This window comes from Pieris rapae, chromosome 13, assembly GCF_905147795.1.
Source record: "Pieris rapae chromosome 13, ilPieRapa1.1, whole genome shotgun sequence".
Classification (NCBI taxonomy): domain Eukaryota; kingdom Metazoa; phylum Arthropoda; class Insecta; order Lepidoptera; family Pieridae; genus Pieris; species Pieris rapae.
In genome coordinates, this window is record NC_059521.1 from 4,048,770 (window position 1) to 4,070,741 (window position 21,972).

The following is a 21,972-nucleotide window of genomic DNA, read 5'->3' on the forward strand; positions in this document are numbered from 1 at the left end:
CCGTGAATTATTGGTTGATCTATCGGACTCTGATTTTGCTACGAATAAAATGTATTTACTTTTAAATGCTTACATTTTGCAACGCATTTTCGAATATAATAAAGGTTTTCCAAACTATGTAACAAAAACTATTTTTAAAATCATTATTTTATAAAATCAGATAAAACAGAGACTGTAATTATTTATTTTTTAGTCCAGATCAGCATTATTGAGACAGAAAACTTTTACATCGTAGACAGGTTCGAGTCTAGCCACTTAAAACTAGTCTAGCACTGCGACAAGCTTTTTATGGAATGCAGACATATTAGCCAACTAATTTTAATACTCATGGTAGATACACTTAAGCTGTAACAATATCACACGATATTCTATGAGATTATATTTTCAGATATCAACGTACGCCGTGTCAGCAGTAGCTGTCGGCGAACAACAACGAATCAAAGTGATATGGACACTAATTAACGTTATTGTGACAATTTTAGTTAATTAAAACCTTTATCCATTCCTTTAGAACTCATTTATATAGACAAATAATGTGTACAATTCATTTTTATTAGTTTATTAATTATTTAAACACAGATTGGAACAGCTGAGATGATGAAAAATGCGGTAATTTAACGCTACAGACAGTCCTAATAAGATCTATTAGGGTCTTATATGTCTTTGTTTTTAAGAAAGTGCGGACCATTTTTGTGTATCGTTTTCATTTTTTTTAATAATGCAATTGAAAGTTCAAACTGGTTACATGTCAAAAATATTTTTTTTTTTAATTTTAGAAATGTATGTAATGATACCGCTCGTTTTTCGTCAGTCTCTTCTGTTCTTATCAGTGTGGTAGCTTCTAATTGCTTTTCAATGTGTATAGAATAACATATACTCATTATTTTTAGTTTAACTATGAGAGAGCCAAAGTTATCGTTGCGAATGTAAATAAATGAAAGTAAATGTAATTTCATTTAATTTTAACTATTATTTACCTCAAAGTCTTCAATGCTGTCGAGCACAAGTTACTGTTCATAAGTTATACTTATTTTATAATTGTTATGTTATTAAGTATCTGCTGTGTTTTATGAATTGGCTAAGGAAACCCATATTTTATATTATTTCATATCAATAAAAGTTTTATAATATTTCAAAGAAATTTCTTAGCCAAACAAACATCGCTTAAACAGAACAAATTAATATATTAAAATCAAGTAATTTAGTTTTTTGAAATTACAATGAGATTAAATGTTTCCTTTTTATTAGTTTTTAACATATTATTTCGTCCGTCCATTTTCATTTATTATTCCCGTGTAAATAATAATTGATATAATAAGCTTTTTACATTCAGTCTGAATACTCAGTATAAAATGTTTTACAAATAAATAAATAAATCTTTTATTATATGAAGACAAGCGTATTATTATTTAAAAGTGAAAGTAATCATTTTCAAGAAAAGCCCTATCTAGCGATAATTCGACTGAATGTAATATAATAGTGATAATGTCCGTTATGTAATCTGTATATATTGTTTTCAAAAGCATACAGTGTAGTGTTACACCAAAGTATAGATTCAGCAATACAGTTTTGAAGCAATTTATCGCCAAAGATATTGTGAAGTTTCTTGGGTAAACTAATAATACAAATAATCTAAAACAGATTAAATTGACTTAACTTTAAATATCAATTTTGACTTTATTCATTCATTTTTTTACTTTTGTAACCCAAGAAACATCGTGTTTTACTCAATTCTTGAAGAAAGTATTTTGTATTTATTTTATTTTACTCTTGATGTTGCTTTCCTTAAAGCATATCGTTTAGTGATCACTTAATACTTAAAGTAATAGTTTTGTTTAATTTGTAATAAGTATATTTGTAAGGTAAACGCACCAGTACGAAATAAATGCATATGAGTTTATATAAAATATTATTTTTATTTATTTAGTACTTCCCGTTTTATTAAAGGTTACTTGTAATTTTTTCAAAGCCGTTAAAAATAATTTAAGTTTAATTAGAACTCCTTTTATGACATACTCGTGCTCATAAGACACCAAAATTTGACAATGTCACAATATGTCAATACTTTATATAGGTTTGTCAATTAGGCATTATAAAAATTATAAAATGGTATAAAAATATCAAAATTATGAATCCGTAAAGCCCTGCAGAATGAATAATATGAATAATAAGCACTCATAATTTTTATGGATCAGATTTTCAAGGTCGATTTTTAAGCAACCCTGGCTAATTCATCAACGCCAAGTAAGAATATAGATAAAAAGAAGTCTTTAAAATGTGGTACCAATACAGACCTAAAGGCTGATAATTTAGCTGAATCAAAAAGCTCATGTCAACTTATCAAAGCTGCACTTTCAGAAAAATACACAAATTGTAAAGAGTATTTGTGCAACGGAATAAAATTATTATCAAAAAAATATTCGGGTAATTTAGAATATAAAGATTCTGTACACATTAAATCATGTGTAATCATAAACAAGGATGATAGTGTAAATGCAGATATCCAAAATAATCCAACAAAATCTGAGCCTGTATGTAAGCCAAAAGAAATTCACGAAACTAAGAGCATTCCTAATACACCTTGTGTAGCAAGAACAAAAAGTTTATCTGACTGCACAGGTACATTTGAATCTGTCAAGGCAACCTCTGACGGAGAATTCAGGTGTCAAGATCCACCAATAGAAAGAGGCAGTACATGCTGCTGTTGCAATACTGATCCCAAGCCTGTAGAAAGACGAAAATGTCCACCAGCATTGTCAGCATGTGAAAAGGAGAATAATAAACCTAATATTTGTGATAAGATAGTGAAAGAGGTCAATGAATGCAAATTAAAAGGTTGCGTAACTAAATGTGTTAAACAACACGTTAAAAAAATCAAAAGAGATCAACGTCATTGTGAAACTGTAATTGGAATAATACCATCAAAGAACCCCAATGATAAAACAATTTACTATCCTTTTAAAAAAATAAAAGAGAGAGGCGCAATACTCTGTGAACAAAAGAAAAGTAGCGTCCAAGAACTTCTTGAAAAAAAGAGCTCAGCGGTATTGGAAATGACAGATAACGTTAGCAATTTTTTCTGTAGGGCTTACAACAAAACGAGGGAAGTTATTGGAATGCCGTCTACGAGCACCTGTGGAAATCAAACCTCACACAATGTGTCAAGAGAGAAATGTTCATCTAGAGTATGTAGTGGTAGATCAAAGAGAAATAATTGTTCTGTAACGAACTGTTCATTTGAAAATGACAACGAAACCGAATCTGTCAACAATATAACAAATTTAAGTTCTCATAGTATACAGGAATATCGACATCCAGTAGCTTTAGTTTATGAGAAAATAAAAAATACAGTGGAAACATCGTTCTCCTCCTTCGGTGAGAGGAGCTATTTTAGTAATTTAGTTGACATTGTGTCATTGCCAAAACAAGATAAGAGTTCACCTTATGACGTTCCAACAAGACCTCCTACTCCTCCGCAATTACCTACACCACCTCCTCCACCATCACCACCGAAAAACGCATCGAACCAGAGTGTAATAACACCAGTACAAAGTGGTATGATGACCACGGTAAAAAATAAAATAAGATCTATATTCCGTAGAAATAAATCGGCAACAAGTCTTCCACCAGAAAAAGATGAACAGGATGACAGTGATAATGAAAAAAGTATTGGTAGTGAAAGTAATAGTGGTAGTGAGAACAAGAGTTAAACAACGTTTTATATGCACCTTTAAAATTAACAAGATATTAAAAAAATATTATTTAAAAATATTTATGTTTTCTGAGAATTTCTGAAAATAATACATTTTTGTATTCTTAATGTTTTTATGTAATCGAAAGCAAGCAGGTAGGAGGCCGTCCATTGAAGGATCTCATTGCCAGAAGACTCGCATGTGCGTTGGTACGCTCTTTTCTTGAAGGAAAAAGGCAAATTAGTCGGAAGTATTTCAGTGAGGAGCTGGTTCCACATAGTAGTGGTGTGCGGCAAAACTGCCTTAAAAACGCTCAGTTGTGCAACGATGGACGTCGAGGTGTACCCGAAATATTAAGAAGCTTCAGGTAGCAAGTAAAAGATAGTGAAATGCGAGACTCAATGCAGTTTTATTATATCGCATTATCTCGTTGAAAAAAGCTTAACTATCACAAAAAAACTAAAATGTTGACTATAGCCAACTTCAGGGACGGTTTTTTGTGCTGGTGTACGTACGCATCGTAAAAATTTACTGTCATCAATTTTCCCTAACTCGCCAAAATAAGTATAAATTCAAAAATAATTCAATGGCGCTATAACCTTTTGCCGCCACAGATTTATATATGGTTAATCTAATAGGCGAGTAGCTGATCACTCATCAGCTTTATGTACCTGACGCATGCCGTCAACTTTGTGGTTCTAAGGTTCAAAGCCGGATTCCTCACGATTTTTTCCCTCATTGTTCGAGCGAATGTTAGATGCGCACATAGAAATAAAGTGCATTAGTGCGCAGCCGGAGATCGAACCTACAACCTCAGTGATGAGAGTTGCACGCTTAAGCCACATGGCGATCACTGCTCATAGAACTCGAATAGGGTTCTTTATATATTTTACGAAAAATCTTTATATATATATATTAAGGATTTTATATATATGTAAATATATATTTGTTTGTAATATGTGTATAAAATAAGGTGCTGCCACCTAAGGGGATGTTGGGAAATTTATATATAAAAAAGAATAACTGGCAGCTTATCTGATTGACAAGTAGCTGTCCGGAAAAATCAAACCGTCTTCCAAAAATGTATCCAAAATTGAAATAATGAAAACAAAAAAATGTACAATAGAGCCCACACCAGAACCACCTCCGCCTGATCCTTGTAAGTTACAACGTATTAGACAAAAAGAAAAGGCAGGCATTAAAATATGTCCTCCAAAGCCTATCGAACCTCCGGAACCAATAGCACCCTGCCTTGCTATATGTATTGAAAAGATCAAAAATCCGCCATACACTACAACCGAAGAGGCCATTGTTTGTGTCGTGGAGAGGGAAAGAACTGGAACAGCCAGGTGTGATGCTATCGAAGATTTGACAGCTGCTCATGCGGATTTGCCACATCCTTGTATGAAACAGCCCCCACCGCCACCCCCGCCTCCTCCTCCGCCACCTGATCCTTGCGAAGTCCAGAAGAAAAAAGAAAGATTAGCAGCCTGTAAAGAAAAATACAAAAGATACTACGAGTGACAATGGAAAATTTCTTCAATTACACAGCGAAGCTTTGCAGCGTAGATTCCCTTATGGATAAGCTATGCCAAGAGCTTAATAGTGATTCTACAGAGACCAGACGACTTACTATTGAATCCCCACATAAATCTGCCACAAAAACATCTATAGACGACATTAATAGTAAGATTTTTGATCTTGAAAATTTAATCAAAAGCCTTCAAAAAGAAATTGACGAAATGTACGTGAATGGAGATAAGGAAAAAGAAAAACAGAAGCATTTTGAACCAGAAACGGTTAACAAAGAAGGTTCGTCAAGTCAAGCGTGTCCATTAGTACTGTCTGATGTCGATCAACCTCTGGCAGAGCAATCTAATAGATTCAAATCTGAAAGAGATTGCTTAGTCAATTTGGAAGCATCAAAATCTAATGACTCCTTGTCCTCAATTACAAAAGCCTTTGCCACTTTATGGAATGATGAAGAGAATATTATGAAAAGAGTAAGAGGCAATGATGATTTTTACTTATAAATATACCAACCATATAAATGTTTATATGGTCATGATGAGATGTTTATATATCTGTATGTTTTTATAAATAATAAATAGATTTCGATTCTACAGACTGTAGACGACCAAATAAATCAAAGACAAATCTTTTAAAATTATTTTGTTGTTAACAATTACAATATTTTTCGTACAAAATTGAATTACAACACTGAGTAAATAGATAAGCACACTGTTTAATCTTATATAACATACAGCATAAGTTTTCGAAAATATAATTCGCATAAAGATACACAAAATAAAAGCTTTATGTAATTACGTTATCAATATTTTGGCACTTAACTTCTAATATACATATTTTTTATTATTTTTCGTAGAATACGTTTAAATATATTAATTTGGTTATAACTTGTAAGGCACATTGCCAAGTATATTTCTTCATCATGCCAAAAGCCTATATTACTAATATACACAATGTTTGCTAAAAAAATCATGTAAATCAAGGCACATTTCTGCGTAAATTTTGCATATGGCAGTATCAGCCTTTTGTGCCCTCCAAATTACATTTCATATTAAACTAAGTCATATAAAAAAACACGTTTGAAAGCAAATGCAAATATCTCGAAGGACGGTCAAAAACAAACTATATACATAAACAATATTTTAACATACCGTAAGCATAATCTCATTATCGTTTTTAAAACTACAAAACTCCGTGACCGAACTCCAAAGCTCCGTAGAACCTGCCAAAATGGCATAAAACCCATGTGGCTGTCAACCAACATGGGTGAAAATGAAACCAAAAATTTTAAAAATCGCTTATTTCTTGCGCGGAGGCTGCATCGGGGGCTGGTGAAAGGCATGGTACTGACGAGATAGCAAGTTTTCCTGAAACATAACGTCTAACTTGAAACCATTTCCAACATAATATACACCATTCAACATAGATTTTGAACAATTAAAGAAAGAAGCTATGTATTACTGTAAACTTATAATTATTTAAAATAATTTTAAATTTATCCGACATTTCGCATGCTTTACAGCGTGCGTGGTCACGGTGACTGAAGACCAAGTGTGTTGAATGTCAAAAAAGTATCACCACTGTAGAAAAAGTTGTATTATCTGCACTTATTTCCCCGGAGTTGGTATCGACTAAAAGATGAAGGGTTTGTGCAGAAATTGCTCACGGTAAAATAAAAATCTCAATAAGCGAAAATGGTCCTCCGTTTTTATATATCCATAGAGATTTTTATTTTGGATATTATTGGATCCCAGGTGTTTGATAATTTTAGGCCGTCTTCTCTATTGAATAATTATAAGTTTATAATACAGAGCTTCAATCCGGTAAAAAAGTGTTTTCTTTAAAAAATAGATACTACATTTAAATTTACTACTGTTTTAAGAAAGATTACTGGTATCATTTGTATCTTATAACACTAAAATCTTGTATCTTATTAAGAAATCAATTTTACTCTTACCACAGTGTTCTCAGAGTTTTGAGCCATCAAGCGCTCTTTCAAAATAAGCTGATTTGCAGCGCTGTAAAAAATTATATTATTATTTACATAATTTAATTTCTGTATCATGTTTTTCAAAACGCACGTGGCTAGAAGCCTATAATATATACACAATTACATTACAAACAACATCAGAGGCATAATAAAAGCTATTTAGTCGGATACAAAATAGATTTTAACTAATACTTGTCACTGTATTGAACGCCATCTAGAATGAAAGATAAAAAAATTACGTGTCCATCTCCTCTTGTGTGAGGTCGAGCGCCTCCTGCATTTCGCGGGAAGTGCTCTGTAGAAAATCGGCGTCACAATATTTGCCCAACCCTTGATCCGTTAGCACCTGTAATGTTAGTTTAGTTTATTAGGTTGCCGATAGATGGCGCATTAACCAATAAAGTAATAACAAAATTTTTAAGCACACATTTATAGAAAATTTATATAATTCAGCCTTTATTATCTTAAGTTTATGTTATTTGAATATAATCATATATAACGCCGTCGTCCTATTTCATTCATAAACATAATATTACGTGTAAAAAGAGATGTAATGTTGTTTAATAAGACGTCCTGATATTTAACATAATCTTGAAGTATTTTCTTCATTGATATAGTATTTATTATGAACCTTACCCGAGCAATCAAACTCTCCGCTGGTTTCTCTACACAATAAGGCACCTTGTTTATCTGTCGCATATTGTCACGATCTAGAAATAAAATAAAGAAGTCCGAATCATGCTTTATATGATATGAAATCTTTATTCGTGTAGGATGATATTCTAAGTTAAAAATATATTTTTAAACATATGTTTGCGTTTAAATAAACACACGCATGCGCTGTTATGTTTTGTTATTTCGAACATAATTTCAAAACATGCCATGAAAAAAAAATAGTTATAAAACTAACTGTTAACAATTTATTTGCACTCCATTGCTAAATGAACCCTAATGGTAAAATTCATAGTCCAGACATCAAAATCGGTATGCCTAAGTTAATAAACCCCTTTGCCACTTTGCAAAAAAAGTACAAATAACACATGTCAGAAGTGAAACTTCGTTGTAAATTAATTATTACCAAGGTAAAAGCCCCAATAGATGATCATGTACCAGTATATGATCATACCATGTATTGGTATATGGCGTTTACCGCACAAGACTGTAAGCGACAGAATTGCCATCTAAAGTTCTAACATGTAACTACTAATCGAATGTATTAACCAATACTGTGTATTTTTTTCTCAATTTCCTTATCAATCGGTCTCTATTGCTCTCTCCTTTTTCTTCGAAAAAACGCTGCACACCTTTGTGACGTTCCATCCGTATAAAAATTACCCTCATGCGCCTAAAGAAGTTTCACTTCAATAAACGATTTATTATAATATCGAAAGTGATACTTAATGCTTATCTCGACTCAGAATTTTACCTTTAGGGCGAATTCTGAGTTCTGACTGGAGCGATACCTAAGTACGTGTAGTACTTCGTGAACATGAATCGTTGCTTTTGAAGTAGAGTGCTTCAAAAGATACGAGATATGATACATTGAAATTGATTCCCGTAATATTTTTGCCACCAATTTTTATCATAATTCATGTTTTAATGCATTTATGCATTTGTAAACCATTGTTAGAATCTGTGCGCAAAGAGATATGTGATCATAAAATTCGCTTTTGCCACGCATCATATTTTTATTTACAAACATTATCCACTTTTTATATCAAGTCAACTAAAATGATTACTGCTGCGTCGTCTAACGATGATTCTCTTTCCACACAGACTATAGTCGAATAAATATTTAATGCACTATTACATGCTTAAAGTTTTACCAAAAAATCTTTTCTCTGTGAATGAAAATTCTACAACACATCAATGTAAGTTAATCCCCTGCGGCTTTAAAATGACGGATTAATGTCGGCAAATGTTTGATACCTAGGTTATGTTTTGTTTCACCGAATATAAGATAACCATGGTAATCAACATCCTGACCGCTAATTATAAACTTCAGAATCAGAGATATTCTTATAGATCACAACAGCAAAATTAGTATTGCACAATCACAACACACTAAAACCTTCGATAACTTACTGTATCTCATACTTGTCATTAAATCATTCGATGTTCTTCTGTAAACATTATAATTGTATGTATATTTTTAATGTGCCATGATTTTACGACACAATTATAACAACACCAATGTTTATGTTTTCTACTATAGGTAATGTTACTTTGCTAATTTACGAGATTTTAATGGTAATAGAATAAATAATATTAATTATTAAGATTTTTAAAACTTACTAGCTAATAATTATTATTAAAGGAGTTATTTAATTATCCTTATTATTTGATAATTTATCTAATAATTTAAAATTAAGTGTTTGTCTGAATTGAAGCGTGATGAGAGAAAGGCTACAGATAAGTAATTGTAATTTGGCATAGACTATAAAAAGGTGGCGTATATTTAAAAATATTTTTCGTTTCCTGTATTTTCCTATTAATATATATGATTATTACTATATTAAGCAAAATATTGTTTTATTTTCCTAATGTTAAAATGTTTTTTTTAATGTTTAATATTTTTTATATATGATTTTTAAGTAAATAAATATATTTATTATTATATAAGTTAAATATATAAAACCTTACTCGATAACTCTGAAAATCCTCTCCGAATCCTTTCCATGTAATAGAGGTTGCATCGCTATCTCCTCCTCGCTTTCACTTTGGTCATCATTATATTTACTGAAAAAATAATAAAAACCGTTGTTAAATCTACATAAGATACTTAAAATACTTAAAATTCTCGTAACTAAGACTGATATAGGTATAATACTAAACTTGTTTACCATCACTCGGTAAAGCTTAAGAAAATGTTAATTTAGTAAAAAGTGATTACATTTAGAATAAAAAACAGTAATTAAAATGATACACAATAAATCTTTCTTTCATTTTTCCAATAAGTAAACTATTAAAGGGGTCTGTTGGTTACAATGGCCTTCCACTGCGATTTGCAGGTTAAATATGATTTTTTTTACAACGAAAACTTACTTTTCCTCTTCCTGAATTTTCCCGTCCATTCCTAACTCCCTTTGCATCATGAAACCCAAGGATATGTTTTTATCACCTAGAGCAGAAGTATCATGTAATATTTTAAACTTTTTAGTTATAATACTTTATGGACGCAACTAGCACAAAGTTGTGTAAGACTTTTATCTTCAAGAACTTCCGCTTGTATTAAACGGCATTCGTTATTCCTTATTTATGGCATCGTTAGGATTTTCTGAACGTATTAAAAGTCACAACTGTGGTATCCCCTATACCCTACTTGTTTGTTATTTTTTTATCAATTTTTAACTACTCTAGATGTCATGTGAAACATGGTGTAATGGTTAACTTAGTGATAAAAAAATGTGGCTAAGTGTTTATTGCCAGTCATAACATAAGAAGCATTTAATATGTATTTCTTCACAAACGTTCATAAATGTGCATTGTGTTACCTAAATACATTTTTAAATTTTATTATATTACTACAATCATATCCTCTAAGTTCTAACATATAAATAAGTACCTCTAATATAACGGTAAAAATATCAGTATAAAATATTTACCATTCATTGATTTAGACTTGACCATAGCTTTAGACGGTTTTCGAGGTCCATAAAAACTTCCTCGGCCTTTCTTAATACTTGTCCAAACAGAACCGAATAGTGTGTGATTTCTCTGAAATAAAACAAACAAAAATATTTTTATTCAAATTACAAATCGTCGACGACTTCACTTCCGAGCCGCTTGATCCTTTGTCATTGCAGAGAGAACTTTTTTAATACAATTAAAATATTGTATACTCACTCTATGCATAGGTTCAACGACTTCACCAACAACGTCATCAAGATTGCCAGAAATAGCTCGCTTCAGTTCAGGTCCAGCTTCATGAAGTTTCCGCAAACCAGCTTGAAGAGTTGTCTGATTGTTTTTGACTGCTTCCTGCTCCTTTCGTTTCCTGAATCTGTTGTTGGTCGTGTTATTAATATAAAACAGTAATTATAAAGCTGATAAGCACTAATGCAATTTTAAAGGCATAAATAAAATTATTATGAGGAAAATAAGAATACTTTTACTTTAAAATAATTCATTGATTTGCACCATCTCTGACCCAAGGAATAAGAATGTAAAGATACAACTATGTTTTTACGTTTTTGCTAGTTGTGATTGGTCACCAAAAGATTTAATAATCATAGACTTGAATTGACTATCCATAATTAAACGATAAATACAATAGTTAATTCCTTAGTACAGTTTCAACAACAGTATATATTTTTATCAACATAAACATAAGGAACGTTCTATACCTACATGTAAACGTTCAATTAATATATAACATACACCTTTAAAACAAAGCGTATTTTTCTACCAGTCCTTGTTTGGTGTGACGCAGTAGGCCTTCATTAGGTTTAATAATCAATAAAAATTACTTAGATTTAAAATTCGTTTTATTCAATTTGATAAGTTCAATTGTTTTACTTTTATACTGGGATAATAAGATGTAATTATTATTAATGCCTTTCAAATTCTTTAATCACGTAAAAATATGTTCCAAAAACATGTTTTCGTGTGTACTTTTAAACGGTTATATAAGCAAATTCAAATTTAAGTGAACTTCATGCAAAAACATTAAAACCACGCGAATAGCAAAGAGTGCAAACTGAAAAAGCATCTGATAATACACAAAGAAAACATGCTTGGGAACCTTTAAACCATGCTATAAAATTTAAAATCAGAGTGCGAAGAAGCTGGAAAAGAGGTCTAACAATCATTTTCTTTCATCTATACGACGATTTATACGTATATGTTACGCGCCTTATACCAAAGTCGTTCGTAAACCGAACTAAGAGACGGCACATAAACATAAAGCAAAGATTGATCTCTAAAGAGACTGTAATTGTTTCTGGTTAGAAAGCTCAGTATGAAGAAAGGAACACGTTGAGATAAAAAAAAAACACTGAACTTCGAAACGAAACAAAAATTTCTTACACATTAAAAAAGAAATGATTGATAGACCCAGGTGCTAAAAAAATCTTCCAAGCATTGGCATTGTCCTGTGGTACCAATAATTAAGCTCAATTACAGCTATCGGTTGCTTATAATTAGAATAACTTACGCATGGTTCCTATAAAATAGAACATTTTATTAGTAAATATTTATTTAATCAATCTACGACATTTTTACGTATACAATATGTAACATAAACCGATAAACACAAACAATTATGACTAAAAATTATAAATGAATATTACGAATTAATTCGAGGTTTGTTGCATTTAGCTTTTGTGAACTGACACGAGACGTCCGGGCGTGTTCTTGAAAGTTGTTGAATGAATAGTTTCGGTAGTTAATTTAGTTATTAAGAAGTTTGTGTTTAGAAGAACAAGAAGAGAAGTTGTTTGTCAATGTGTATTGTTGATCGTTGAGTACCCACAGTTGCTCTCTGATCGTGCCTACGCCGCACGCAGTATTAAAATAAGTATATTAAGTAAAAATGTCGGACGACGGGTAGTGACACGGCGGATAAAGATCCATTCTAGTTTGTTTGTTCTTCGATTGTTGTTACAAATTGTACAAAAGATTTTATAAAGTTTAATTAAAAAAATTACGAATGACTACGAAACTTTAACAGAAACTAACTACTGTGCTATACAGATTTTGCGAAGTTTGCTAGGTACTCATAAAATAACTATTATTCACGATATTTAAAAAAACATTAGTCTTTTATAAGCAAACTTAGAAAATTTGTATAAGATTCATGCCAGTGCTAATTTTAAGATACATCAATTTTAACATCAAAGCTTACGTATTCCTCTTTATTTGAAGTACGTAGAAAATTTTCTGAATGTCAATATTTTCTACTTGAATTTTATTTATTTATATTTATATTGGTTAAAAAAATTACCGTCTGAAGTAATCCTGTATGAGAAAGGTGGCGTAGAATTTTCCAACCGTTATCTCGTTCGGGTCTCCTGGCGGAGGCACTACCTGGTCCAACAGTTTTGGTGATGTTCGTTTCCATACCTTTTTTATTATTGCCCGCAACTCCGTGTTGCACTGGTCAATAACTCCTAGAAATAATATCATATATAATGTTAAAACTAACAAAATAAATCGGAGATAAAATTCCTTTAATTTGCTATTATGATAAGGATTAAGACAAGTGCTGCAAAAAACTACACTGACGGAGCGCTCAGTCCAGTTGTACCAATTAGTTGCTACTACATATTTTATTGCGATATTACGTTTTACATTAGGTTCGTTCTCTTGGTACGTAACTTACTTTTCCTACACGTTAGGTTGAAACATTCTTTAGTTTTAATATCTTCCAGTTATTTTTGCTTTTATCCTTTAATACTTTCTTGATAATAGTTATATTTACCTGAAGTTTTTATCTGCAGTTGTGTTCTCACAACGGCGAAAAGCGTGGCGTTGAAGTTCACGGTGCCATCAGAGTTGAGGGGCATGTTCATTGACACGAGACGCTTGCAGGCTGTTCTATGGGGACAAAGTTTTCCAAAGCCTGTTCAAAATATAAAGTGATTATACATATTACATTGAAGATTTATTTAAAAGTGTTTTGTTTGTGGTCGGTTTTTTCTGAGGCGGGCTGTACGGGGGATTTAATTTTTTCCCACGGAAGTCGGTAAAGAATAAAATAACTATTATGACACTATCAATATATTCTTGAAGACATAGTATTCAATTAATTATTATTATTAGTATTTATTTTGTTAATGAAGTACATGCTAATTAATTAATATCGTCATTTCTTTTTGTATAGTACAAATAATAAGTTTTTACCAAGTGGCGGACTGATTTTCCTCAGTAAGGTGACGACATCCAAATGTTTTATTCTACCTTTTGCATCTGGATCGTACTCACTCCATAGCCTAGAATAGTGTTTAAAGATTTAAACTTAATAAACAATTTAAAATATGATATAATATTATTGCAATTGTCTTACCTAACAAACTCGTCAAGATGATGCGGCCCTAAGATAGACCAATCCCGTGTGAGGTAATCGAAGTTATCCATAATAACGGCGACGAATAAATTAATAATCTATAATGTTAAAAGAAAAATACACAATAATAAAAAGGTAATCCCCAATGGAGAGTAGGAAATACACATTAATACATAATTCTGCCACACGCCTATTTTTTAAGATAAAACGCTAATTGCGCCCGCTTTTTCTTTAACTGTAACTACATTTAAAAAAAATTACTTATTTAACGATTCATAACTTTATACATTCAATAATAATTTAAAAAAAACCATCTGTCCTTTGCCGAAACCGTTCTTTCTTGTACAACAGTGGTTTAATTATCATGTGTTTTATAGTCATTACGTCAAGTACCCTCAATTATTTATATGTCAAATGGAAGAAACTAGCTGCCTGAATCCTAGTGTGGGGGTTAGTGCGCTTTCTCTTTTAAGCATTCATACTTTTTTATTATGTGTCATAAACCTTTTTTTCTTTCTTTTATCAGAAATAAAATCGACGTCAAAGCTGTACTATTCATACTGTTAATTAATTGAAAATAGAGCTTTTAAAACTATTTTTGTGTTATTAACTTACCAAGAACGTACACAGAAGAGAAAACGAAATAAAGTAGGGAAAAGCAAAAGTTGTTCCACAGCTGAGTTCTACTATGGTGGAGTTATCACCATCAGCGTGGTAACAGCCTACAGGAATACCGGGATGCTCGTCATCATTGGGGGACAACGCCATCATTATATCCTGCCAGGCTTCACCTATAACAAGCATCATAACAGATCGAGAACACTTTTTTGCGTCTTTAAGCTATTGATATTACTATAAATGCATTCATCGAACATGGCATTGTAGGAAGCTTGAAAATTATATATGTTTAAATATAAGCATTTAAGATAGATAGCATATGAGAATAAGATAAGTCGTCACGTGAAATCATTAAACCTGAGACCTAAAATTAGAATAAAACATTGACAATGATTGTTAATTTTTATGGCAGTTAATAAAAATCTCGTTACAATAGCAGAACCATTAATATGTGACGTGTGTACATTTATACACACAAAACAAAATTATGGAAAATCAAATATGGTAATTTTTCCACAATTATCAAAAATTTATTATGAAATTACTCTTAAAAATACTATCAGTAAACGTAATTTGTTCAGTGCGACAGGTTTCACTTTACTTTATAATACTTAACCGATTTCAGTATTAGATGCAATACAAAGCTAAAAATTATGTTCTTACCTGTAGCTGATCTAAATAACACCATCAAAGCGCTGCCAAACGTTTGGAAGTTGTTATTTCTGGTTAGTACTTCATCGTCTAAATCTATTTTACCAAACAACTGGAAGAAATTTAGTATCATTAATACATATGGTAAACTATATTCTGTTTACTCAGGGTTTTGCTTTGCGTGCCTGTCTTAACACAGTCATATCTACATAGCCTCTTGATACATTGAATATTGAATAAAACTCGAAACTCTCAGCCTTAGGCAAAAAAACATTATATATCATCAAGAAGATTAATGAGATTTAAGATGATCACTGAATCTTATTGGTTTTTCTTTTTACTACAACACACCTATTAGAGAAATCGTAATTACATGGGGGGGGGGGGTTATAAGGATATATAAGATATAAGGGGGAATAAGTCTTGCACCTACTAAAATAAACTTAAGACTATAGGACCTGAAAGATTACCTGCATTCCAACAACGGCATAGATGAAAAATAAGAGCACAATCAACAAGGCTACGTATGGTAGAGCCTGAAATGACTTTATAAATGTCCAAAGTAGAGTTCGTATTCGTTCTCCTCTTGATAGCAATTTTATCAAACGCATCGCTCGAAATAGACGGAAAAACGTAATGTATTTTAGAAGAGTTGTTGAGCCCTGTAATTATAACTGCAAATATGACAATATTCATCGCGAACAATCCAAGCAGCTTGATCTGTTGACGTTGCTTAGAGTTCTGTTTTGCTGCTCCTACTACCGCATTTACGATAAAGAGTGTTCCGAAAAATTGTTCGGATTGATAGCTGCAGCTCAGTTTAATCATCGGACGTCGAGGCAGAATGCAACATTCACCTCGATGTCCGTCGTTCCATGACTGAACGTTTTTAGGCAGTCTGATGCCCATTAAAGTATTCCTGAACCATTTAGACTTAGGGTCCTTCAAGAATTGAACATACCAAAAGGTCGGCAACGCGTTTTCGAGTCCTCTATCATTGAGAGTGTCCATGGGCTTCGTATTGTGATGTGATACGATCAGTCTTCCTGTCCTCACTATCACCTCACCCAGCTTGTCGTAAAAAAGTACGATTATTATTCTTCATATCCGATTAGTGGAGTCGCAAACGCATAATTTACTCACTTTGTATTAACATAATGTAATTTAATGAAGGAATGACAATTAATTACCTCTTTATTTGATCCAAGGGGTGCAATGAGCTGAAAACGAAACAAAATATTTTTATTTGCTTTAGCTAATTAATATGACTTTAATTTAAATTATATCTCAAATACATTATAATCTACGCTGATTCCACTGTAGTTTATAGTATTATACTTTATAATAAATGTTTGTTCCTTTGAACCTTCCCAGAACTCACAAATATTTTAAGATCATAATAAGTCAAATCAGTCCATCCATTCCCGAGTTTTCATGAAGATACGAACAGCAATTCATATTTAGTTTAGCAAAAAGTTTAACGTAAGCAAGCCAGTAGTTTAAAATATAATATGTTTAATAAGCCCAAAAATTAAATACGTTCAAGTTATGATCAATTCACAAATCAATTAAAAACTAGTTTCTTGGCATGACTTGTTTGTTTCCAAATTGCTAGAATAGTACATATGCAGGCCTAAGATTACTTACTTCAGATGGCAGTTTATTTTCATTCACTTGAGTAACTACAATATCTATTATACTACCCACTACCAATATAAAATCCGTTGTATTCCATGCATCGCCAAAGTAATTCTGTAAAAACATTTTTAATTGTTGCTTATCAGGTATGATTTGAAACGGGGCCAAACCCTTCAACTACCATTCATTTAACTATTCAATACGTTATTTTTAACAAAGTTTTCTGCATTACTAAGCGCATAGATAGCTCTGCTCTTAGAATTCAATTCGATAATATTTCGTAAATTCTTCCTTTATTTACATAGACTTAGGTACATATTCTAATTCATATCTCAAGTTAGAATCTCGTCTAGAGCGCTTTCAATGTCGAACTTACAAAAATAATGGTGCGAGAGCTCTTGAAACTGGTTATAAGACTGATTGACGTTATATAATATGAAATGATCTTAGGCAAACTCTCATTACATTTATTCAAAATTACGACCAAATTTTATTGAAAAAAATGAGTCAGAAAATAAAATGTCATATTAACAAATACCGGATCACACATAACGCATGCATAACGCACAAAATTTTGCTAAGAGAGAGACCATAAAAAGGGCTAGTTATATATAGGCATAGAATACATACCTTAAATCGAAACGCTGCCAATTTAAAAACAAATTCCAACATAAAAACGGTCGTTAAAAGCATATTCAAATAGTCCAATATCTGAAAAAAAAAATTACATAACTTCTAAGCCATATTAAAGTGTCGACACAAATGGTGTTGTTTCCTTTCAATTTAATGATTTAAAGAGAGACAGTACAGTAGCAATCGAAATAATTATCGCAATTAGATAACACAGATCTATTTCAGTTAGTAAGTACAACTTAATTACTAATTTTAGTACTACCTTTTACAGAATTAAAAAAAAAATTACAGCCTTGCCAACAGCCAAACCAACGCGTGTCTTCCAGGTCGACAAGTTAATGCTTTGTTACATATTATAATTGTTTAGCGAAAGCTATAGAAATTTTAAAGGTTTTATATATTTTCATGAAAATATTTTTTTTTCGGCCAGTTGCTTTATTAACGGAAACTGTAACTTCAATTACCGATGTAGCAGTAATATTACTTCCGCTTAAAGAATGAAGCTTAAGATATGTGTTAATTTATCTATCACCTACCTTCTTATATAATGGTTGTGCATCATGATACTTCATCATGAGGGCTACAGTATTGAGGACGATAAAGAAAAATATGACGTACTCAAACCGCTGTGAAGTCACAAACCACCATGTCTTATATTGGATTCGATGTTTTGGAATATACCTGTAAATATTCTTATTAGGGCCTGGATCATTTAAACGATGTTAGTAAATAAGACAAATCTAACCTTCTTATTGGTTTTGCTTTAAGTGCGAACTCAACGCAGTTCCTTTGATTCTTATCTAATTCACAATCTTTGAACTCTTGTTCTCCTTCTTTTTGGAATGTAACTATAACAAAACCTACGAATATGTTAACCTAAAAACATAAATGAAATTAAGACGTCACCCCCGTTATTGTTCGTGCGACCAGGGAAAACTAATCCTTTCAAAAGTGCACATTTAAAAATGAATATATATACGTAACTTTATTTTTTTCTTTGTTTGCTTTACATGATTTAGGTTGTTTTTTTTTTGTATTAATTACTTTTTAATTCTAGTTTGTACGGAATTTAAATTTGTATTGTGGTTAAACTCTTGGTGTTTTTTTAGTGTTTTCTAGGCCATAACTTGATATTTTTACCAGACCTTTACTTACTTTTATATTATAAACTCTCGGCCTACCATAGTTTAACCAATTTGATGTTTATTAAGCCATTTATGAGAAGACTAACAAGATTATACTGTCGCCAAAACTCACCATAAAAAAAGCTATCACAATAATGTAACTTATGTAAAAGAATGCTACAAGGGGACGTGAGTTCTCTATAGGCCCATGATTTTCTTCATTTGAGTCCATTGATGTTGATAAAAGTCTAAAAATATAAATATTATTATTTATTATTGCTTATGAAATATTTATGGTACTTTAATTTATTAAAAAAAAACATCACTTAAAAGGAGATACTTTACCTAGAGATATTAAGGATAATATGTATTAAATAAGCGATACTTTGTGAGAACTGTGACTTCCGTATTACCTAATCCAATACATTTTGACGTAAGGGATTTCTTACCTTACCTACTAATCTCTTAACTTATCGAAAGTCTCTCAATAAGTTTTAAACTAAGCAAAGTGTACTTGACTCTCTGGCTGTTTTTTTTTTAAATTTAATCTTTAGAAAAAAGTTCTATTGCGATATTTTTTTAATTTCTTATAAAATACGTACCCAGGCCATCCCTCGAATGTCGATACGGTGAATAATGTTAGCATTCCATTTAAGACATTGTCGAAATTAAATTTGTTCTTCTGCCATATACGGTCTTCTATTGTAGGCTTACCATTTTTGTATACCAGGTATGTACCTCTGAAAGGAATGTTAATTTCATTGTAAATATTATTATATATATTATAATTTAAACTTTTTTAATATATAGGGAGTAATTATTTGTTATAAACGTGTCTAGTTCTTGATTCGAATAATAAAAATAACGCAAAGCGTTCTTGAATCAAAAAGATTTATAACAATACTAATTCCAGAAACATTTTACATTACATAATGTTCATTGAAGGAGTATTGGCCCAATGTCTTCAGCTTACGACACATCCGTCATTGGTCGTAGATTCAAACCCCGGCTGTGCAGTGAACTTTCTGTATTTTTTTTATTATTCGTTCGTATTAAAGAATATATCGCAAAACAAAATGATCACGAAACAGATCCAGAAATCTGAGGCACAGAGAAAAGAAACTGTAAAACGAAAGCATTGATTTTACAAGGATGCTTTTGTCATTAATAATAGAACGGAACCAATACTTACTGGCATTCTTCAAAAGTCACTTTGGTTATATCTGTGCAGCTAAAGAATTTACCCTGAAAACAAGCTTTTGTATTACATCGACCAAAAGGGTTGTAAATACGTAGATACCAAAACCGGACGACATTTTTGCGACGGCACAAATTGTTAATAGACTTTGAGACCAGAAATAATTAACTACGGTCATGTATGTTAAACTTTTCAATCAAAATTAACTACTGAAGATGGTTTAAGAATGCGGAAATCTTTATATGTTAACGAATAGGCGTTAAAAGTACGCAGCCACAGGGACCAACATTTTTAATTTTTTTAAAATTTTTATATTTATATTTAATTGTTTGTATTATTTATATTGTAGGTTAAGAAATTTGTAAATACTATCTATAGATTATGTTTAGGTTTTGAGAAACGATTTCATACATAAATAACTATCAATATTTAGAGTAAGATTGCTTTTACTGCATTAACTAGCCCAGTTTTTAGAATACTTACTACTGTTATGATTATATTTAATTATCTTACACTAAAGCAGCACAGGAATATTTATTTCATTATTTAAACAATAATTCAAATGTATGTCTCGTTAATTGTAAGCAAAGTAAAATAAAAGAAGTAAATTAATAAATAATCTGGAACTTTTCTTGTTATCTGAATATCTGAATATTTTAATTATAAATAATCTTTACTACGTCCGGTCAAGTCAAAGCGATTACCTTAAACAATTGAATACCAACGACAGCGAACATAAATTGCAGCATATGGTTTATAATCAGGATGTTCCCGATCGATTTTATTGAAGCAAACACACACTTCACCACATACTATCACAACATTTGTTAAAACCATTTACATTACCAAATCCAATCCAAAAACGCGATGTCACGAACAGTTGTGTAAGAAAAAAAAATTGTTAACAAAATATAAAATGACATTAGTCATAAAAAAGCCAGTGTCCTGATCTGACTTGAATAAAAAAAATGAACCAAGTACCTCACTTTTCACGAGTGGAAATGTCCAGGTAGGGGTGCAAAGAAACACAGCAAGCTCATATTGAGTCCAAAAACTCACAGTTTGAAATAGCGCACAACACCTTTGGGCTTTATCACATGCAACCTACAAAGCGAATTTTTGGACCCACGAAGAAGCAGGGTTAGTACGAGGTCACAATATCTGAAAACTCATGCGTCAGGTAATCATTCCAAAAAAAAACTATTGTGACCAAGTATCAGCTCCAAGGAGGCACACACAAAATCTTCTAAAAGCTCTTTAAGTTCTAAATTTCAAAGGTGCAGTGAACAACAAGTGCTATACTTACAAAAGACCCAAAGGTGTCGTAACAAATTAATACTAAAAAATATCCTCTACCTTGAACATTTGCACTCCCATTACTGCGAACATGAATTGCAGGAGATTTGTCACCAACAAAATGTTGCCAATTGTTTTTATAGCAACGATCACGCATTGCACAACGTGCTAGAAATATTATAAAACATTTTTAAATTTGTTCCTGTGATTATCATCAATATATACAAGATATAAGTTCAAAAGAGAACTGAGTTAGCCTACGTGGACTCTTAATGGTACGTTATCTATGATTCTATATATTGTAACATATGCAAAGTGAAGAAATTAATAAATTTTAATTTAAATTTAATTAATTAATTTTATTAATTATTTTTTTAATTTAATTTTAATTTTAATTAATTTAATTGTATTTAAACATTTACGTATAAAACATAGCAACGTTCTCAAATCAATGAGTGTTTCATAAATATACAGTTATTAAATAGTAAGCTAAAAAGTAGAAATTATCGTGTACTATAAATCTAAGTGCTGTAAAAAATTTGGCTGTCTCCACAATGATTTAATCAATCTTGTACTGACCAAACAAGCCTTAGAGC

At 31.4% G+C, this 21,972-nt stretch overlaps 3 protein-coding genes across 8 annotated transcripts in view; 2 read left to right on the forward strand and 1 right to left on the reverse strand.

The window, feature by feature from the left end:
- LOC110993875 (paired box protein Pax-5) overlaps positions 1 to 1,890 on the forward strand; it is a 68,407-nt gene extending 66,517 nt beyond the window's left edge. For both annotated transcript variants that reach the window (XM_045630882.1, XM_045630883.1), the window contains exon 12: positions 389 to 1,890. In XM_045630882.1, the coding sequence (XP_045486838.1) occupies position 389 (1 nt within the window). In that variant the 3' untranslated portion in view covers positions 390 to 1,890. The remainder of the gene's footprint in view (positions 1 to 388) is intronic.
- A 2,865-nt stretch (positions 1,891 to 4,755) lies between these two features.
- On the forward strand, positions 4,756 to 5,216 carry LOC110993877 (myb-related transcription factor, partner of profilin-like). Its single transcript, XM_022260267.2, has one exon. The coding sequence runs from the start codon at positions 4,794 to 4,796 to the stop codon at positions 5,214 to 5,216; it is 423 nt and encodes a 140-aa protein (XP_022115959.1). The 5' UTR covers positions 4,756 to 4,793.
- Positions 5,217 to 5,849: 633 nt separating this feature from the next.
- The window catches only part of LOC110993876 (muscle calcium channel subunit alpha-1), a 38,477-nt gene continuing 22,354 nt past the window's right edge, over positions 5,850 to 21,972 (reverse strand). The window contains exons 23-48 of one of the 5 annotated variants that reach the window (XM_022260264.2): positions 20,785 to 20,892; positions 20,075 to 20,127; positions 19,485 to 19,622; positions 19,016 to 19,130; positions 18,504 to 18,634; positions 18,295 to 18,439; positions 17,756 to 17,836; positions 17,135 to 17,239; positions 16,678 to 16,707; positions 15,958 to 16,149; positions 15,500 to 15,599; positions 14,834 to 15,009; positions 14,219 to 14,316; positions 14,056 to 14,144; positions 13,634 to 13,774; positions 13,157 to 13,322; positions 12,368 to 12,376; positions 11,059 to 11,215; positions 10,818 to 10,929; positions 10,258 to 10,333; positions 9,856 to 9,951; positions 9,298 to 9,335; positions 7,849 to 7,922; positions 7,452 to 7,558; positions 7,180 to 7,240; positions 5,850 to 6,589 (exon numbers count right to left, since the gene is read on the reverse strand). In XM_022260264.2, the coding sequence (XP_022115956.2) occupies positions 6,521 to 6,589; positions 7,180 to 7,240; positions 7,452 to 7,558; positions 7,849 to 7,922; positions 9,298 to 9,335; positions 9,856 to 9,951; positions 10,258 to 10,333; positions 10,818 to 10,929; positions 11,059 to 11,215; positions 12,368 to 12,376; positions 13,157 to 13,322; positions 13,634 to 13,774; positions 14,056 to 14,144; positions 14,219 to 14,316; positions 14,834 to 15,009; positions 15,500 to 15,599; positions 15,958 to 16,149; positions 16,678 to 16,707; positions 17,135 to 17,239; positions 17,756 to 17,836; positions 18,295 to 18,439; positions 18,504 to 18,634; positions 19,016 to 19,130; positions 19,485 to 19,622; positions 20,075 to 20,127; positions 20,785 to 20,892 (2,667 nt within the window). In that variant the 3' untranslated portion in view covers positions 5,850 to 6,520. Of the gene's footprint in view, positions 6,590 to 7,179; positions 7,241 to 7,451; positions 7,559 to 7,848; positions 7,923 to 9,297; positions 9,336 to 9,855; positions 9,952 to 10,257; positions 10,334 to 10,817; positions 10,930 to 11,058; positions 11,216 to 12,367; positions 12,377 to 13,156; positions 13,323 to 13,633; positions 13,775 to 14,055; positions 14,145 to 14,218; positions 14,317 to 14,833; positions 15,010 to 15,499; positions 15,600 to 15,957; positions 16,150 to 16,677; positions 16,708 to 17,134; positions 17,240 to 17,755; positions 17,837 to 18,294; positions 18,440 to 18,503; positions 18,635 to 19,015; positions 19,131 to 19,484; positions 19,623 to 20,074; positions 20,128 to 20,784; positions 20,893 to 21,436; positions 21,545 to 21,972 lie in introns of those variants that run through there. The other 4 variants (XM_022260263.2, XM_022260265.2, XM_022260266.2 and 1 more) reach the window with 4 other exon arrangements.

Excerpts from the sequence above, each read along its gene's own strand:
- LOC110993877 (XM_022260267.2), top strand. The coding sequence starts at position 4,794 with ATGAAAACAAAAAAATGTACAATAGAGCCCACACCAGAACCACCTCCG.